The sequence below is a fragment of the Trichechus manatus genome, unplaced genomic scaffold (genome assembly GCF_000243295.1).
Source record: "Trichechus manatus latirostris isolate Lorelei unplaced genomic scaffold, TriManLat1.0 scaffold00037, whole genome shotgun sequence".
In the NCBI taxonomy this organism is placed as follows: domain Eukaryota; kingdom Metazoa; phylum Chordata; class Mammalia; order Sirenia; family Trichechidae; genus Trichechus; species Trichechus manatus.
This window is the reverse complement of record NW_004443973.1, coordinates 9,316,102-9,333,566: the sequence shown is the minus strand read 5'-3', so window position 1 is coordinate 9,333,566 and position 17,465 is coordinate 9,316,102. Positions and strand designations below refer to the sequence as shown.

The following is a 17,465-nucleotide window of genomic DNA, read 5'->3' as shown; positions in this document are numbered from 1 at the left end:
ACACCTGTGTCAATACTCATTCCCCTCAAATCTCTCCAAGTGCCTTCCCCCACCCAGGAAGCATGACCTGTGTGTCCCATTCTGCAATTTCTCTTCTCAGTAGTTCATGATGCAACTCTAACAATTAATTTTCCAAGCTTAATTCTCATGTCTGAAAGCACAGCAAAAACTCTTGTCTTATTCAAAGGCTAAGTTCTTGCAGTAGAAATATAGACTTTTTTGTTGTTGTTGCTGCAGTTTTATAACTTTATGTGATAATCACCTGTTACTTTTCATCCACATTGACTGTCTGTAGGTTTTTGAAAGCGGTGACATGTACATAGGTAACCAATATATAGAACTTGTTCGGTGACTTTTCATCCTCATTACATTTTCTGCACAGCTGTACACGGGTACGGTATGGGACATTCCTTACTCCTTTGGCCCAGACAACTTTCTTGAGCCTGGTGTCAATGCACACATCTAGTGTTCCCATCTCTTTTATGGTAAATTTTGGGATCTCCTTGAGTGCCCGAGGGGCATGCTTCTTGAAGCGTACTCCATGGACACACCTGTGAATGTTGATGGCGTACTCTCTGGTCACCGCTTCGTTGATAGCAGAACAGCCCTTCTTCTCACCACCCTTCTTTGCAGGAGCCATTGTGCTGGGACCAGGCTGGAAAGTGAAATACCTTTTATTACTTTTTTTTCCCCTACTGTAGTCTCTAAACAGTCTATTTTTTAAAGTAAAAATTCAGCGATAATTCTTTGTTCTAGACTGTTTCCATCGTTCCTCTACAGGTCATCATATAGAAAACTATTACTGCTTGATCGTTGGGGTGACAGGGGTAGGGTAAAGGAATGAATATATCCATAGTTTAATATTAGAATATTACCTCATTACAGACTCCTGTCTCTGTTTCTTTCTGTGTGACACTGGGAAAATTATTTATCTGTTCAGAGCCTCAGTGTTTTCATTTATAAAATACAAGAAATAAATAGAATCTACTTCATGAGTTTGCTGAGTGGATTAAATGACATGATTTATGTAATGTGTTCAGTGCAATACCCAACACATAGTTCTCGGTATTGTAGGCACACAGTTATTTATTTTACAAGGCAGGATATAAATAATATATATTTATGATAATGAACTAAATGTTGTGAATAATAATGAGGTAGTATATGTAGCAAGCACTAAGGAACTGTAGACTTCTTCAGTCTATCCAGTAAATTAAACCAGGGGAGTAGATAAAACATCCCAGGAGAATGGATAAAAGACTTCAAGGCCATCTCCAAGGCACACCAACATTTAAAGGACAAGCAAAGGAAGAGGAAACTTCAAAGGAGATGAGAGTGGTGGGGGAAAGCCAGGGGAGTGTCATGCCGTAGAAGTCAAGAGACAATATATTTCAGTAAGAAAGAATGACTGCTGAGTCAAATGCTTCAGGGAGGCTTTCAGACTGCTTGGTTAAGGAATGAATGGGGGACAGCAAGTGCAGGAAGGAAGATAGGGCCGAAGGTGGAGGGAGTCATCAAATAAGTTTCAGGTTTGTCTGACTTTAGGCTGGGAGATACATCCTATGCTTAACAAAGCTGGCAATGGGAGGGAAAGAAGAAAGATACAGGGAACTGGGGATGGCAGATAGAGGGATGTCCTGAGGAGGTCTGAGGAGTGATACCCAGATTCAGATAGAAGCATTAAGGTGGAACTTAGACAGGAAGAGGAAACCTCGTCTATGCTAACAGGAGGGAAGCAGAGAAGATGGGTCCAGGTGTAAGTGAGCAGATAGGTTTAATGGCAGGAAGTTGAGTTCTCATCTGATGGTTTCTCTTTTCTCTGTGAAGTGATAAGCAGAGCCTTCTCCTTTAGAGAGGTGGGGACATGAATAAGAGGTTTGAAAAGGGTGGAGGTGATCATTGGGGCTATACAGAGAAGGGTGGCAACCCATGTGTGTCACAGCAGAACTGTGCTCCTTACGATGTTCAATGGCTAACTTTTCAGAAGTAGATCATCAGGCCTTTCTTCAGAGATGCCTCTGGGTGGACTTGAATCTCCAACCTTTTGGTCAACATCTGAGTGTGTTAACCCTTTGCACCACCAAGGCTGCCGTGAGTTGAAGGTAACTGGACAGCAACTGTTTATTTTTTTTTACAGAGAAAGATACACTGCAAAAATCACTGATATGTTCAATGAGCAAATGATCATCATATCATGGTTTTCAAAATGAAAATTTTGAAATGTGGGAAGGATGTTTTTTCCGGACTTCAAAATAGGGACAGTATTTGTCCCATTGGCAGCATGCACCACCTTGGAACACATGCATAAAGAAAGCAGTATTCAGTGATGTTTGGTGCAACAGGATTTTTTTTGCCCAGCTTTATACAATTATAGTCAAATAAAAAACTATGTGGGCCCTTTAATATTTTAATATTACACTAAAGTGACCTGGTAAAATAAACTGATAGTGAATTGATTCCAAAATTTCTACAAGAAACTTAGGTTCTCTTCATTTTTAAAGTATTTTCAACTGCCACTAGGTGGTGTTTTGTTCCCTGAATTGCGAGAGTAAAATTTTCTTTTGACTCCTATTTCAGAAGGAAATGTACTGAAAAGTAGACATGCTACCAGCTGCATTTCAATCTTAATATTTACTTTCCGACTAATTCCAGTTTTCGAGACCAGCTATGGTATAAAAGAAAACTTTGATTTTCTCAAATGTTGCACACTGTTCTATTTGTCTCTAAATGAAATGGAACCGAGAGAGAAGTATGAATGTTTGCTTGGTTGAGAAATCACTCTGTACTTACAATTCCTATATCTTTCTCTTAAAACAAAAATTTCATTAGAAAAAATCAAATTCTATTTTAAACATGCTTACTGGCTTTTTAAATCTCCTTATTAGTTTCTACCACTCTTACGATGGACATACTAAGATAAAATTCTTATTATCTTCACTTAAGTCTTTTACGTAGGTTAAAAAAAAAAGACTGACCCTGGATAGGACCTACTTCATCTCCAGTTGGGGGCCTTTCTGGAATCAGTGAGAAGGTGGGAAGACACACACGCAGCCACTGAAATCCCATCACAAGGCTGACTGCTGCTGAGTAGCCGCACCACCTGCTTCCCCTTCTCTCCACAGAGCTTTAGAGCTGAAATAGACCCCTGTTGCAGGGAGTTGCCCAGGTCACACCATCATCCCATGGCAGGGCTGAATTTTGAAAACCCCAACGGTCAGACTCCAGAGATTAGAACCAAATCCACATTCTGCATAAATGAGGAGTTTCGTGGAGCTTTACTACTCTCTGAAAATGTATCTTATGTGGGAGGTTGGGGAGTGGGTTTTTAATTATAGACCACTATAAAACCAAAAGTCCAAACCCGTTGCCATCGAGTCAATTCCGACTTACAGTGACCTTGTAGGACAGAGTAGAACTGCCCCATTGAGTTTCCAAGGAGCAGCTGGTGGATTTGAACTGCTGACCTTTTGGATAGCAGCCAAACTCTTAGCCACTGCACCACGAGGGCCCCACAGACCACTGTAGAAATGTACTCTTACACCTTTTTTGTTCTTTTCTGACTCCTTTTCTGTCTTTTCTCTTTCTGAAACACTTTATTATAATAATCTGCTATGAGTCAAGTTTTGATTTTCTGGTTGTCTCCCACTACATCCTGTCCTCTGAATAATTCAAAATAATTCATTCATTCTTAGGACTCTTATAATCAATCAACTCCTAAGTCCATGTCATCAATTCCTTCTTCTTATTAAAACAATACTACTACTACTGTCATAGGGTTATGATGTTGATTAAATGGGATAATGCAGATACCTTAGTAAATAATATATACTCAATAGAAGCTGTTATTCTATTTTTACATGCTTCTTGGACTTTTCCGTTTAATCTCCAACACACTAATCACCTTTCCTTCCAAAACTGGCTTCCTGTCCTAACTTTCACCATTATTCTCCCAGTTTTTCAAGCTTGAAGAATTGAGTCTTCTGACTTTGCTTATTTCATCTTCCTTGTTAGTCTACAAATTCTATTTCTTACAAAATATTCCTCTTGCTCCTTATTGGTCCTTCTTCCTAGTCCCAGTTACATCCCATGCCTGAATTACTACAATTTCTTAGCTGCCTTCTATGTGGGGCAGCCTTCATACTGTTGTCTGTTTCCTAAGCATCGCTTTCCTCATGTCCCTTGTCGGAAACGGCCAATAGTTTTCTACTCTAAATTGACCTTCGAGGCCCTCTTTAATCTAGCCCTATTCTATCTCTGCGACCTTATTTCTCACTCCTAACACACTTCCTCCTGTCTCCTCCATTGTCCTATGAACGTAACACATCTGTTTATACAATCTCTGGCCTTTACCTTTGTTTTCTTTCTATTCAAATCCCATTCATAATTTCACGTGCAGCTCAAATTTAATGTGGTTTATCTCCTTTTCTGAATTAAAAAAACCTGTTTCATAAATAGGTCCCGCGATTATTTCCTGTCAGAGCTGTAACAAGTATGTTGGTTTTCTAAATGGATTCTACTTGAAGGTAGGATCCTGGTCTTTATTTCTATTGTAGTCCTTAAGGTATACAACCCCTTAGAACAAAGGTACTTAATGACCAAATTCTTCTTTTTCATGGCCTAAAATTTAGTGTCGATACTCATAGGCATTTTCACCAGCAAGAGAAATAAACTCAAATTAGTTTATTTTTTACATGTTAGGAATTCTGGTAAAAGATTTATTGCGGGGAAATTTTAAGCAAGAGGCTAAAATATTTTTAAATTATAAATGAATTTTAATTATACATGCTGATGCACTTCTAAATAGTCATAGCAGGAATGCAAATATCTTTTATTCAAGTTCTTAAATTATTGATCAAAGTCATTTTCAAAAATAGCTTATGACTTTTAGGCACTTAACACAGCTTCTACAGATAAATAGGACACTACGCAATGAAAATGACAATGGAAGAGTATCTTTGATATTCTCAAAATTGTTACCTAATGTTATTTTGTCACAAATATACTCTAGCCCATAAAAAAGACTCCAGCCAGTTTAAATGTGGATTGCACTTAAACAATGTCATGAAAAAGATTCGAAGAGCTTTACTTGCAATATGTTAAAATTTAGGTTATTTACATGTTGTTTATGACTCAGCAGATTGCTCCATGGTGCTACAGGCCACCTCAGAAACCACTAGCCAAGAGGAATAAACTACGACGTAATGTAGGAGGTATTTTCCCAAGAATTTTGTAATTGGGGGAAGTCAATAATTATCTGTCGAATAATTTTTTAAATATCCACATTAATTATGCTAGGAAAGCTATCTTACTTAACTCTGTTTTTGCCTTGATGTTATTAGACCGTATGGCAATGAATTTTATTAAGCACACCTCCCCAAAATGGACAGAAGCACTAGCCACAGGTTTAAATTACACAGATAAAAAAATTATTGGTGGGAAAAATATATCAAGCAAAATACATACTACAATATTAATGAATAATGTAAAAGGATTTATTTCTGAAGATAATGGGATTGACAAATTCTCATTTCCTCATGAACGCTACATAATGCATTTGTTTCCATTTATGAGAAACTCATAGTGCACAACTCTATAATCTTAGATTTGGCTAAATAAACCCCATTAAATAACTTTTGCCTAATTTTTGTGTCAGGCTGTTATGGATTGAAATGTGTTGCCCAAAAATGAGAGTCAACTTGGCTAGGCCATGATTCCCAGTATTGTGTGGTTGTCGTTCATTTTGTGATCTGATGTAATTTTCCTGTGTTGTAAATCCTAATCTATTGCTGTGGTTAACGTAAGATTAGGTTATGTTAAAGAGGATTAGAGTGGGATGCAACACCCTTACTCAGGTCACAGCTCTGATAGGATGTAAAGGGGAATTTCCCTGGAGTGTGGTCTGCATCACCTTTTATCTTACAAGAGATAAAAGGAGAGACGAGCTAGCAGAGAAAAGGGGGACCTCATACCACCAAGAATTGCTGGCAGCAGTGTGTCCTTTGGACCCGGGGTCCCTTTGCTGAGAAGCTCCTAGACCAGGGGAAGATTGATGACAAGGACCTTCCCCAGGAACCAACAGAGAGAAAGCCTTCCCCTGGAGCTGGCGCCCTGAATTCAGACTTCTAGCCTTTTAGACTGTGAAAGAATAAATTTCTGTTTGTTAAAGCTATCCACTTGTGGTATTTCTGTTATAGCAGCACTAGATAACTAAGACACAAGCTATGACAAACACAGTCTTTTCTTAATTTATATGCTTTTTTAAAAAGATTAAAGCAAAAATATTTTTAAAAGGAGCTCTTTTGGGGGAAACATTTCTCTTTTTTCTACTTTTACAAGAAACAAAATCTACTTCAAAATTAAGTGAACAAGGTAAGCCAACCTTTATTTGACATAATTTGCATAGCTAAAAATGAGATTCAGCACCAGAAGTACTTTCCCAAATAATTGAGGCAATGTATGATAAAACTATGTAAGTTACTTTGTTCAAAAAAACTCGAGCTCAAGCAAAGATGTCTTAAGTGTAAAATCTAATGCAAAGTAAAGAGGCAAGGGAAGGCATTGTGACTATGACAAGGGTGTACTAAGGACACGATGACAGAGATGCAGTAGATACACCCTCTCCTTGGAAAGCCTGGGGGGGAAGAACTTGCATGTACAGCTGAGGAAACAAGATGCCTACTACTGGCCCATTATCAGATAATAGAACCCTTCTAGTCTGATTGCTGTGGCATATTTGATAACCTAGTTTACAATTAACCTATGATTTGGTGATGGGGACCATTGACAATAGAATAAAATTATGCATATTTATTGTCGTTTCCAATGTCATATGGCCTTTGTTATTTTAGAACTAGTAAGTCCTTTAATTCTGGAAACATTTTCACTGGTTCCACTTGTTCTCTGGCAATATATAATCTGCAATTCACTAACTGAAATAGTAAGTCTATTTCTCCAGAAAGGCTTTTATTCTACACCTCTTTTTTCTTTTCCACATGAGGATGCTAGCTCTCTAAGGATCTTAATACTTTGCGTCTATGAACACCCAAGTCTCAATCTATAGTTACTGATAATCGGGAAAGGCCTGCAGTTTTTTTTAACCATGTGAGAAAATTATAGAAAAAGTTCATTTGTATTTATTGAAAGTATAATTTTTAATATATTTGATATAACCCTGGTGGCCCAGTGGTTAAGACCTCAGCTGCTAAGCAAAAGGCCGGCAGTTCGAATGCACCAGGCGCTCCCTGGAAACCCTGTGAGGGGGAAGCAAGCAGACAGTCACAAGGTAATTGAAGTAATCTGGGTGAGGAATACCAAGGGATTGAATTTAAAATTATTTTGAAGGCACAGCAAACAGGATTTCCTGCCAGTTTGGATGTGGGGTGTGAAAGAAAGAGAGGGATCAAGGATGACAAGGTTATTTCTAGTGTAGCCAAATGGAGGAACTGAGTTGTAATCAACTGAGATATGAAATTGTGGGAGGAGTATGTTTGCGCGTTGGGAGGGGATTAGGGGTTCAGTTTTGAACATGTTATGCTTAAGATGTTTGGTTAGGCAGCCAAGAAGAGACACCAAAACCAGGTGGATCAGGGGTTGAAGTCTTGGAAATACTCTAGGCAGGGGACATAAATTAGATTCATTGCATATGGATGGGTCTTAAAGTGAATGCAGAGAAGTAGACCAAGGCCTGAGCATCCTGTAACATATTTTATCACAGAAATCGAACAAATGTCAGGTTCTTCTTAGGTTTGTAAAAGGGGGAGGGGGAAAGACCAACTATCATTATCAGGTGATGTAACTCTAAGAAAGACAGGTAAGAACAAGCAAATTATAAACATAATTTAAAGATAGAATTTATTCTCTGATGGTTTACTCATGCAAACTGCACATAAAAGAAAATAGTACAGTTTGTGTAACATTGCAAATATAAGGACTCAAAATGCTAGGTACAGAAGGTAGTGTGACATCTTGAAAGTCAAAATGGAGTTTGTGTTTACACAACTAATAATGATTTTTATTTGCTGAGTACAGATCAGTTTACAATGAAAGTTTTGCTAACGTTGGTAAGCTCATTAACCATTTACATGACTTCTTACATCTATGTAGTTTTATTTTACAGTTGCAAGAATTCTGTTATCAAAGAACTTTAACTTGCATAAATAATACGATGAAAGAAATATGCACTGAAAGACTTAGGAGAGTGAACCAATGAGGCTTTTCCTAACCCATCAAAACTATAATAAAAATAATTTTCCAGAATTCATATTTTGTGCCTTTGAGATCAACTCCTTAGCATAACTGTGGCAAAATCATGATTAGAAATTGGTTACTTTAAAATTATAAAATCAGTTAAAAATAAAAAACTTTAGAAGTAGAATTATCAACTAAAAAGTCTCTCATTTTTAATAAGCCAAAAAATAAAATTCCTATTATCTTCATACTTAAAAGTCATGAAATGTCATTTGTATAATTTGAATGTTTCCCAGGTTGGAACTTAGGCAGGTGGGATAGTTCCTTGAATTATCAAGGATATTCCATACAGGCTTTTAAAATGTCAGTCTCATTAGGAGATGGCACTGAGACTTTAGCAAATGGTGTAGTATGGATGCAGAACAAACTACACAACTTACTATAAATGTATTACAGATATATACATAATGGAATCCTGCTAGAATGCCAGAAGTTGCTACTGGGTAGGACTCATAGCTATTTTACAAAGTTTTCGTACACACATCTACTACTTTTTAAATTTTTTTTTTAACAATTTAATCTATTTTAAAATATTGTACTGTATTTTGAACATAACTGCAGAATAAAAATTGATAATGGCACATTAGAAAACTCAGTATCCCACAGATGATTGGATAATGAGAAAAGTGTACCTACAATCATCTCATCAGAAACAAACTACATCATGGAATGTTCGTTATCCAAGCCTGCACAGAAACGACATCTTAAACTGCAGTCATCTATTGGCCAGCATCACACTGAAGGCATCGTTAAACATTCAAGCAAAGATTGCTGGCATGAACTACTGACAGATGCACACTCACACACACACACTCTCACTCGTTCTCGCCTCTCATGTTATAATTACATTGTTCTAAAGATAGATACTGATTTTTTTCCACGAGAAACGTTATCAAAATTTGCTACTAAAAGATGACAGTGCTTTCACGAGAATAAGTACAAGTTAGCTTGCAAGTACAAGACAATGGGGGGAGACAGTCTTAAATTTTCTAAGTAGTAATTTTAGGCTTTTCTGGCAACCATACCATACATGATTATGCATAAATTTCTCAGTTTGTAATCTAAAATCTGAAAAAGAGGAGGCTAATTTAAATTATTAGATAACAGATAACCCTGTATTGTACATTATGTAATTTCATATTTTTTTAGTCTCAAAACATAGGATAAATACTGAATTTAAGACTTGAAAAATAAAATTATTTTTGAAATGATGAAGGATTCCAAAATTCATGTCTACTTAAATCTTACCAAAGAAAAAAAAAAAAACCCACTATTAATGACCTTGATCTAGTTTAAGAATGTGCATAAAAGCACTGTATGTCTTTTACTATGTTTTCATTCTCTTAAAAAAAAAAAGTGTTCCCCAACGTTCTTCCTTTTGCATAATGTGCAAAATAAAAGGCAAAAAGATTAAAAGCAAATTTCTATCTTTCTCTCACCTACTGCTTTATCACCTTGTTAGCATTACAAGGTCAACAGGGACTATGCAGAACTTTGGTATAAATGATAAAACACTAGCATCACAGTTGAGGGAGGTGGTCAAAAGAAATGGAAGTGGGAAGAGAGATTCAGTAACACCCCCATTTATTAAAACACCACCAAATTAAAAGTGAAATAAACCACAATGAATTATAATACAATTTACACACTGAGCACAGAAAAAAATTAATAAATCTAACAATATTTATAAAAAAAAAAAAAAAGCAAAATCAGTCTTTTTCCAGAGACTAAAAAAACTGTTGTTCAGTCTGATCAACTGCTGCTACACCAACTTTAGAGCCAAATTTAATTTCAAGTAAAAAAAAAAATTTACAACCACAGATTTCGCATAAATGGAAACTGGTCTTTCCTTGATTTCCCTTTGAAGTCACTAATAAGTATCTAAAACTGATGCGCTGCGGGTTTCTAATCAACTTCCTGAGGGCTGTGACTGGGAGGAAGGAGCCATGACAATCTGTGAAAGCGCAGGCTCTGTACTCTGGTCTGCCATCTGGGTGAGGACTGAAGTGGCTACAGCTTCTGCCTTGGACGTTGAACTGACTCCATTGGATGTGCTGACAGAACTATGCTGTATAGCTTCACCATGTGGACTACTCGGCACTGAAATGTCTTCTGAACTGTCATCTTTATCAGCAGCTGAGTGGAAAAAAGAAAAATTACTCATTTTCTTAAATATCTGTAAGAATGTATTAGTAGACTCAGTCAATGAACAGAGTATAAAGTTAGACGGTATTTTACAAAAGAGATTATTCAGTTTAAGTTAGTACGACTACAACTGAGCAACTGAAAAGGTAGTTGGTTATAAGTCAGGACGTAGGCAATTTTACCTGCAACAGGTCAAATGAAGGCACAACCATACACATGGAAAAATCTGGGCACCCAGTACCTCACAGAATAGAGCTAAAGAAATATTTGCTAAATAATGTTAAGAAAGAAAGAGGGTGGGAATTTGAGAGATAGTCTCTTATAGATATAATCTGACAGTTACCAAGCTCTTATAACATTTCTATAAACCAGTGCATTAAAGAAAACTAGTTCTGTTTGCCTACACGTCATTCTTCTTAAAAGATAAAAAAAAGAATTTATAACCACATGCATAAACAAAATGGACTCTTACATACAAGTTATATTCTCAAATTATTCCCTCTGCATTTTCCAGAACTATATTTATTCTGGCTGATCTTCCATCTATTGCAGCAATGGATGATTCAACACCTGATTCCAATGATGCATACACGTGAGAAGAAGCAATATTTAGATTCTAAATGCCACCAGCTGTTATAGTTGCATGAATTAACTGGGATTCAAATAAAAAATCCATATAAAACTCTAGATACTGCAATTGAAAAGATATTCAGGAAAGGGCATTCTAAATATTTAGGAAAATAAATCTACCAATTTTTATGCCTAAACAACAAAGCTCCTACATCTTTCTTATTTTAGCAGAATGTAATCAAGTAATTTCAGTAAGTGAAAAAGCCAATATTATAGGACTTACACACATAGCATATGTAAGTTATGAAGCACAACGATAACATGAGACCTCTGAACCAGATCCCAACTTAAGAAAGAGAACACTGCCAATAACAGTGACGCTTCCTGGGAGTTCTTCCTGTCCACCAAAGGCTGTCACCAAGGGTGACATTATTTTCATTATTGATGACCTACTGACTAGACAGGACAAAGGCAGAAAATTTCCAAAAAACAAAATGTCTTATTTCTTGCATTCTCATAACCCAGTACAATACTATACAGTCACTAAAAACCTATTACTAATCTGGATTTTCCATCATTTTATTTAACTTTAGAATATAGTATATGACCATCTATACACTTAAAAAAATCTTTATAAATCTATTGCTTAGAGTGAAAATTTAGCTTGTATTTGCTGAGTCTGGATAATAGAGATAAAACTGTTGGGATAATCCAAGAAATGATTTAATAAAATTAAAAAAATGCAGATATTATGAATTGAATGCAATTTAAGGGAAGAGTTGTTTCCTTCTAATTTTATAGACTCATTCATATATTTCCTTTTGAATTATCAAAATTCGAGAAAGCTTTCCTGTTTTAAGAAAATCACGTATGCATAATGCTGTCCTCAGTAGCTTCCACAGGAAATTATGTTGTTATGTCAGATGGGAGCCATAATGGCCTCCTCCCTGCAGCAATCATTGTTAATATAAACTCCAAACATATTTCTATATGTTCCAATTTACTCCACACAGTGTCTCACCATCCTGTCAAAATGACTAGGTATCAAAGGACTGAGTGAGATTTATATGCTCAAAACTGACAAAAATCAGTGTTTTAAATATATATGACAACAGAGTTGCTAAATCTCTGGAACCTTTTAAATTAAAAAATATTGCTCATTCTGATGAAACTGCTTACAATGACTACAAGTAAAGATGGTAGCCATTAAGTTTTATCATGAGCACCTGAGGAACTGTTTGTATCCAATACAAAATGTTTCTTTCTTTTGAATTACTGACACTGGCAAATTAAAATGAAGTGGATACATATGGTTGAAACAATCTTCACATTTACAAATATCCTGAAATCACTAAATCATAAAAATGAAAGCTGTGGGTTATATATTATGAATGCTGCCTAATGCATTCCCAGCTCTGTTGTTATTTGTTACAAATTTGTGTACTATGGACAAAATTGGCCATTTATTCAAGAGTTAACAGCTGGTTCTAACATTGTGCATCTTATCAAAAAAGAAGGACATTACAAGAAGGAAAAAGCACAATTAACCTCTAAAGTGCTGAAAACAGAAGAATCTCATTTTTGGGGAAAAAATTTAAGAGGAAACTTACAAGTAGATAATTTAAATACCGTTCTATGTTAGCATTCTTATGAGTAACTAGAACACTCAACATAAAGGCTCAAAACAATAAAAACCCTGCACTACGCTGACATTATCTTAAGAAAGAACAGTAGGATCTGGTACTGTAAATAGATACTGTATATCCTTAAGTGAAGATAGCAGATTTTTTTAAAGGCTAAAATCTTATCATCAATGAATGGAGGCTGCAAAGGAAGCAGTTATTTCACTCTGTCAATCTAAGATAAAGCGGTACCCTGAGAAATAAACAAAATATCATCAGTACTTACGGTATATTTTAAATTATTAGCTAACCCTTTTTTGTTAACTTATGGTAATGCCTAGAAAAAAGCCAGAAGTAGGAAAATCCAAAAAAACCTCTAGATTCTAAGAAGTATACCCTCCTGTTCCAGAATAACCTTGCAGAAATTCTGATTTTAATCTTAACTATCAGAACCACAGCCTACATTTTTTTAATGGCAGCTCGGTTCACACTGGCGGTATTTCACTGACGTAGCCTAAGGCTATAGGTAATGGAACATTACTCACTATGATAGCCAGATTTCTTCTGCATGGCAGTTACAGGGCAATCTTTATGAGCCAGAAGAAGCTGTTTCAGCTGTGCCACTTCATTTCTCAGCAGGGTGACTTCACTCTGGAGAAGAAACAACTATGTACCTTACACCAGCATCAGACTAAACATATTTACTATTTAAAACAAGCAATGATTAAGATATGAAAATCCGACATCTTTAACATCAAGGAATAAAGAAAATATGCTGCTTAAATATGTTTAAGCAGTATACTTCAGTCTTTATAGTTTAAGCATTTATCCAAAAATTTGCAACTTTGTATAAAAACTTAAATATGATACTACCACAACTGGTTTTTACATTACCATTTGCCTTGGGACTTCTTAAATATTACAGGTTACCTGTACAAGGTGTTTTTATTTTAGATGTTAACATGCTCTTTCGATTATTTGAAAAATTAGAAACACCAAGTGAGTCAAGATGAATTTTCATCGACTCCATTCACTTGAAAATAAAAAATTCATCACGAAAACTCAATTAAGCAAGTTTCTAGTTTCCTAGAAACTAGGAAAAATCACAGAGGGAACCACAATAACCAAAGAATCATCAAAACTGAAAAGTCACTGCAAGGGACTGTGTTGGCTACTGGAACCAATGACACTTAGATCGACTGTCTAAATGGCTTAGATGCCTTTGATCCAGGCAATCTGTACACGTCTAAATTTAAATCTGGTAAGACAACAGTGATTTGTCTTACTCCTTATGACAGAATGAGTACTTCAGCCTTTGTCTGGGATGCATTAACCTGATAAATTCTATAAAAAGTTCCAAACTGACTGAGTCCAATTAATTCCTCCGGATCACTCCCAAATACAAAAAACACAGTAAGTTAATGACTATTACCAATACTCAAGCATTAGAAATAATATACATTTAATAAATTGATAACATAAAAATATTAATTTACAAACACGTCTATTTATTTGGACTTACACTAATCTTAACCATTCAGACTTCATCCATGAACCCAAAAGTAAATTAGAAAATATAGGAAACAGGTGTATGGGTCAAATGGTTCCTCATAACTCCAGTAACAACTAAGTACATTGTATTAAACCACAGAACAAAGATTGATGCTCACAATAACTCAGAACTATGAATAAAAAAGTTAATTACATTTAGAATAGTGTACTTGAGACAAGAATGAGTATGTGTAGAAGCAGGGGTGGGTGGGGAGTTACTGATGAATGGATACAGAGTTTCTGTTCGGGGTGATAAAAATGCTCTGCAAGTAGACAGTGGAGAGGGTTACAACACTGTGAATGTACTTAATGCCATTGAATTGTACACTTGAAAATGGTTAAAATGGTAAATTTTATGTTATATATGTTACCACAATAAAAATAAAAGAATGGATGTATAGTGACTGAAGTACTAAAGGCTAAAATGTAACACAGTTTTCCTTCAAAGGATAAGATGTTGTGTAGAAAACACACTTCTATGGAACCTGCAATCACCAGTGTTAACATGGTTAATTATAGGCCTTTATTAACAACACTACTGATGAGAAACCATGTTATAAATAATCCAATATATGTTATCCAAAAAGTTTTCTTCTCTCTCTGCCTGATTCCATGTTAGCTTGTATTTTGAGACTTACTTCTACAATTTCTCTCATTAATTTCTGTAATATGAGACAGGGCTGGATATGTATTTTTAGTCAAGAAGAAAACATCCTTCATAATCTGGCACCTGTAACCGCCCTGATTTTCAACTTTCTCTGCTCTCCCAATATACTCTATCCTTTAGTCAAACCAAAATTCTAGTAATATCTCATGCTTGTCATATACTTGATGCCTTCATATTAGTTTGAACTATATACAATAACCAATACTTAATGTTTTTTTAACCTATAAAAACAGCAATTTCGTATTGAAAACTATACAAATAATGTCTTCTCTACCTAAAAAACACTTTCCCTCTCTTCTTTGCCTTGCAAATTATTCCACTCATCTTTAAGAGTCAACTCAGCATTGTATACACTTACACTGAAAAAGAAGTTAGGCAACCACTTCTGTATTCCCACTACATACCTTACAGAGTTATATATTATACACTGGATTGTAACTTCTGGTATACTTGTTTGACTCCTCTGCCTGGCTGGGAATTTCTTAATAGCAGGGATAATCTTTTATCTCCCTATCCCCAGAATGTAGCACATGGCCTGGCATGCATTAAGTAGAGAGTTAATTTTAGAGAGGACTATGGAAATTCTACCGGGTCACTATCAGTTGGAATTGATTTGATGTCAACAGTTTGGTTTATGGTAATTCTAAGGAGCCCTGGTGGCGCAGTGGTTAAGTGCTCAGCTGCTAACCGAAAAGTTGGTGGTTCAAACCCACCAGCCACTCTGCAGGAGAAAGACGTGACAATCTGCTTCAGTAAAGATTACGGCCTTGAAATCCCTTTGGGGCAGTCCTACTCTGTCCTACAGGGTCACTATGAGTTGGAATTAACTTGATGGCACACAACAACAACACTGGTAATTCTGTGTCCAGGGGATGAAAAACATCAAAGAAGGTGAATGAAATAGCTTAAACAATATGAAATAGGTCAGAGGTCCTAATTTCATCATTTATACCAACAACTTCACTAACAAAGCTATACTAATTTTCTCAGTTATGAAATGAAAATTGGTATCTTTTACAGCATCATCTTCAATGACACAATTTTAAGTCACAACTGCCTTCTGTCCTAACCTAAACACTCTATACAGACATTTATCATAAACCATATTATGAAACAAAATGTTGTACTAGATAAAATTCCTGAAAGCAGTTATGAGCTGATTATCTAATCGATATTAAATTGTTGATTTAAATAGTTCTGTAAGTATTAAATATAATAATATTCTCATATACACAAATAAAATTTAATACAAACATTGAAATTCTCTCTTTAAAATAGGCAGATTTGAAACTGATAAATGGAACATCAGTTTCTGTATCTCTAACTTAACGGTTGGTGGTATTATGACTGTTATGTAATTAGACTACCTGGTTCATTAACAAATAAACAAATGTGAAGATGCTACTAGCTAACAATGAGTAATGAACATTAAGGGCTGAACGATAAGGCACTTAATTCTTTCTTTTTTTAAATATTTTATTGTGCTTAAGGTGGAAGTTTATACAGCAAATTAGGTTCCCATTTAACAATTTCTACACAAATTATTATTCAGTGATACTGGTTACATTTTTCACAGTGTGTCATCATTCTCATTCATTCCATTCTCGCTGTATCATTTCCAGTACTCTAGTTTCCCTGCCCACTTACCTTCTCTTCTTTGCTTCAGAGTAATTTTTGACCATTTGGTCTCCTATAGATGATCTTTAAAAGGAGCTCATTACTCATGGGTGATATGCTTTGTTTTATGAGCCAATCTTTTATTTACCTAAAAGGTGACCTCAAGAAATAATTTCAGTTTAAGGTTTAAAGAGTATCTCAGGGCGATAGTGTCAGGGAGTCCTCTAGTCTCAGCTGGTCCAGTAAGTCTGGACTTTTTAAGAATTTGAATTCCATTGCACATTTTTCTCTCGATCTATCAGGATCCATCTATTGTGGAAGACACCTGATTCTTGATACAACTTATATCTGTATAAATCAATTTTAACTGGAGTCACACTTAACAAACAACTGAAAAGACTAGAGAGAAGGAAATTAAAAATGAAAACTTCATGTATTTTTAGATAAATGTAATTCATATATATTCAAAAAGATATAATATTCAAGTATGTTATAAATTATATTGATCCAAAATTCACATACCCAATCTTTCCCCTCTAATTTTTAAATTACAGAAATGATAAGCAAAGAAAATAAACAAAAAAACCAAACTCAAGGTATGCTTAATACAAATTCAGTCCGTCTTTTATACCATCCTTATCTAAAATGTTTTACAATGGTAATGGATTTTCCTAATGATGATCTTGAAGCTACTTTTGGATGAAAGCTTAAAATCTAAGGTTAAAATTGCACAGTTTGTATTATCACAAATATCTTAGTATTTGATTTCTTTAAAAGCTGGTACAGACTGAAAGCAGCAAATGTGTAAGGAGCTGGGACTGACAGAAATACTTCAAAGCAAGCAGAGTTGTGGTATGGAATAAAAATGAGAGTGGATCAAGCTTTGAAGCAAGTGGATTTAGCTGCGCTGCATAGCCCTAAGTGTAAGCATATGCTAGTGGTCAAGATCAGATCAAACAGAGGCTGAAAATGGGAGAGGTATGCTGGTGAAGAGTATATAGTCAAATTAGGCAGAAGAAGATAGAAGTAGGGCAGCTTCTGTCATT

General features: G+C 35.5%; 1 protein-coding gene and 1 pseudogene across 2 annotated transcripts in view; both read right to left on the bottom strand.

Moving 5' to 3' along the window:
- Window positions 1–265: 265 nt before the first annotated feature.
- LOC101340447 (60S ribosomal protein L31 pseudogene) lies at window positions 266–647 on the bottom strand (annotated as a pseudogene).
- Window positions 648–7,825: 7,178 nt separating this feature from the next.
- Window positions 7,826–17,465, bottom strand: part of ATF2 (activating transcription factor 2) — a 50,301-nt gene continuing 40,661 nt past the window's right edge. Inside the window, exons 9-10 of one of the 2 annotated variants that reach the window (XM_004391386.3) lie at window positions 13,130–13,235; window positions 7,826–10,383 (exon numbers count right to left, since the gene is read on the bottom strand). In XM_004391386.3, coding sequence (XP_004391443.2) covers window positions 10,157–10,383; window positions 13,130–13,235 — 333 coding nt within the window. In that variant the 3' untranslated portion in view covers window positions 7,826–10,156. Of the gene's footprint in view, window positions 10,384–13,129; window positions 14,399–17,465 lie in introns of both variants that reach the window. The other variant, XR_002823966.1, reaches the window with a different exon arrangement.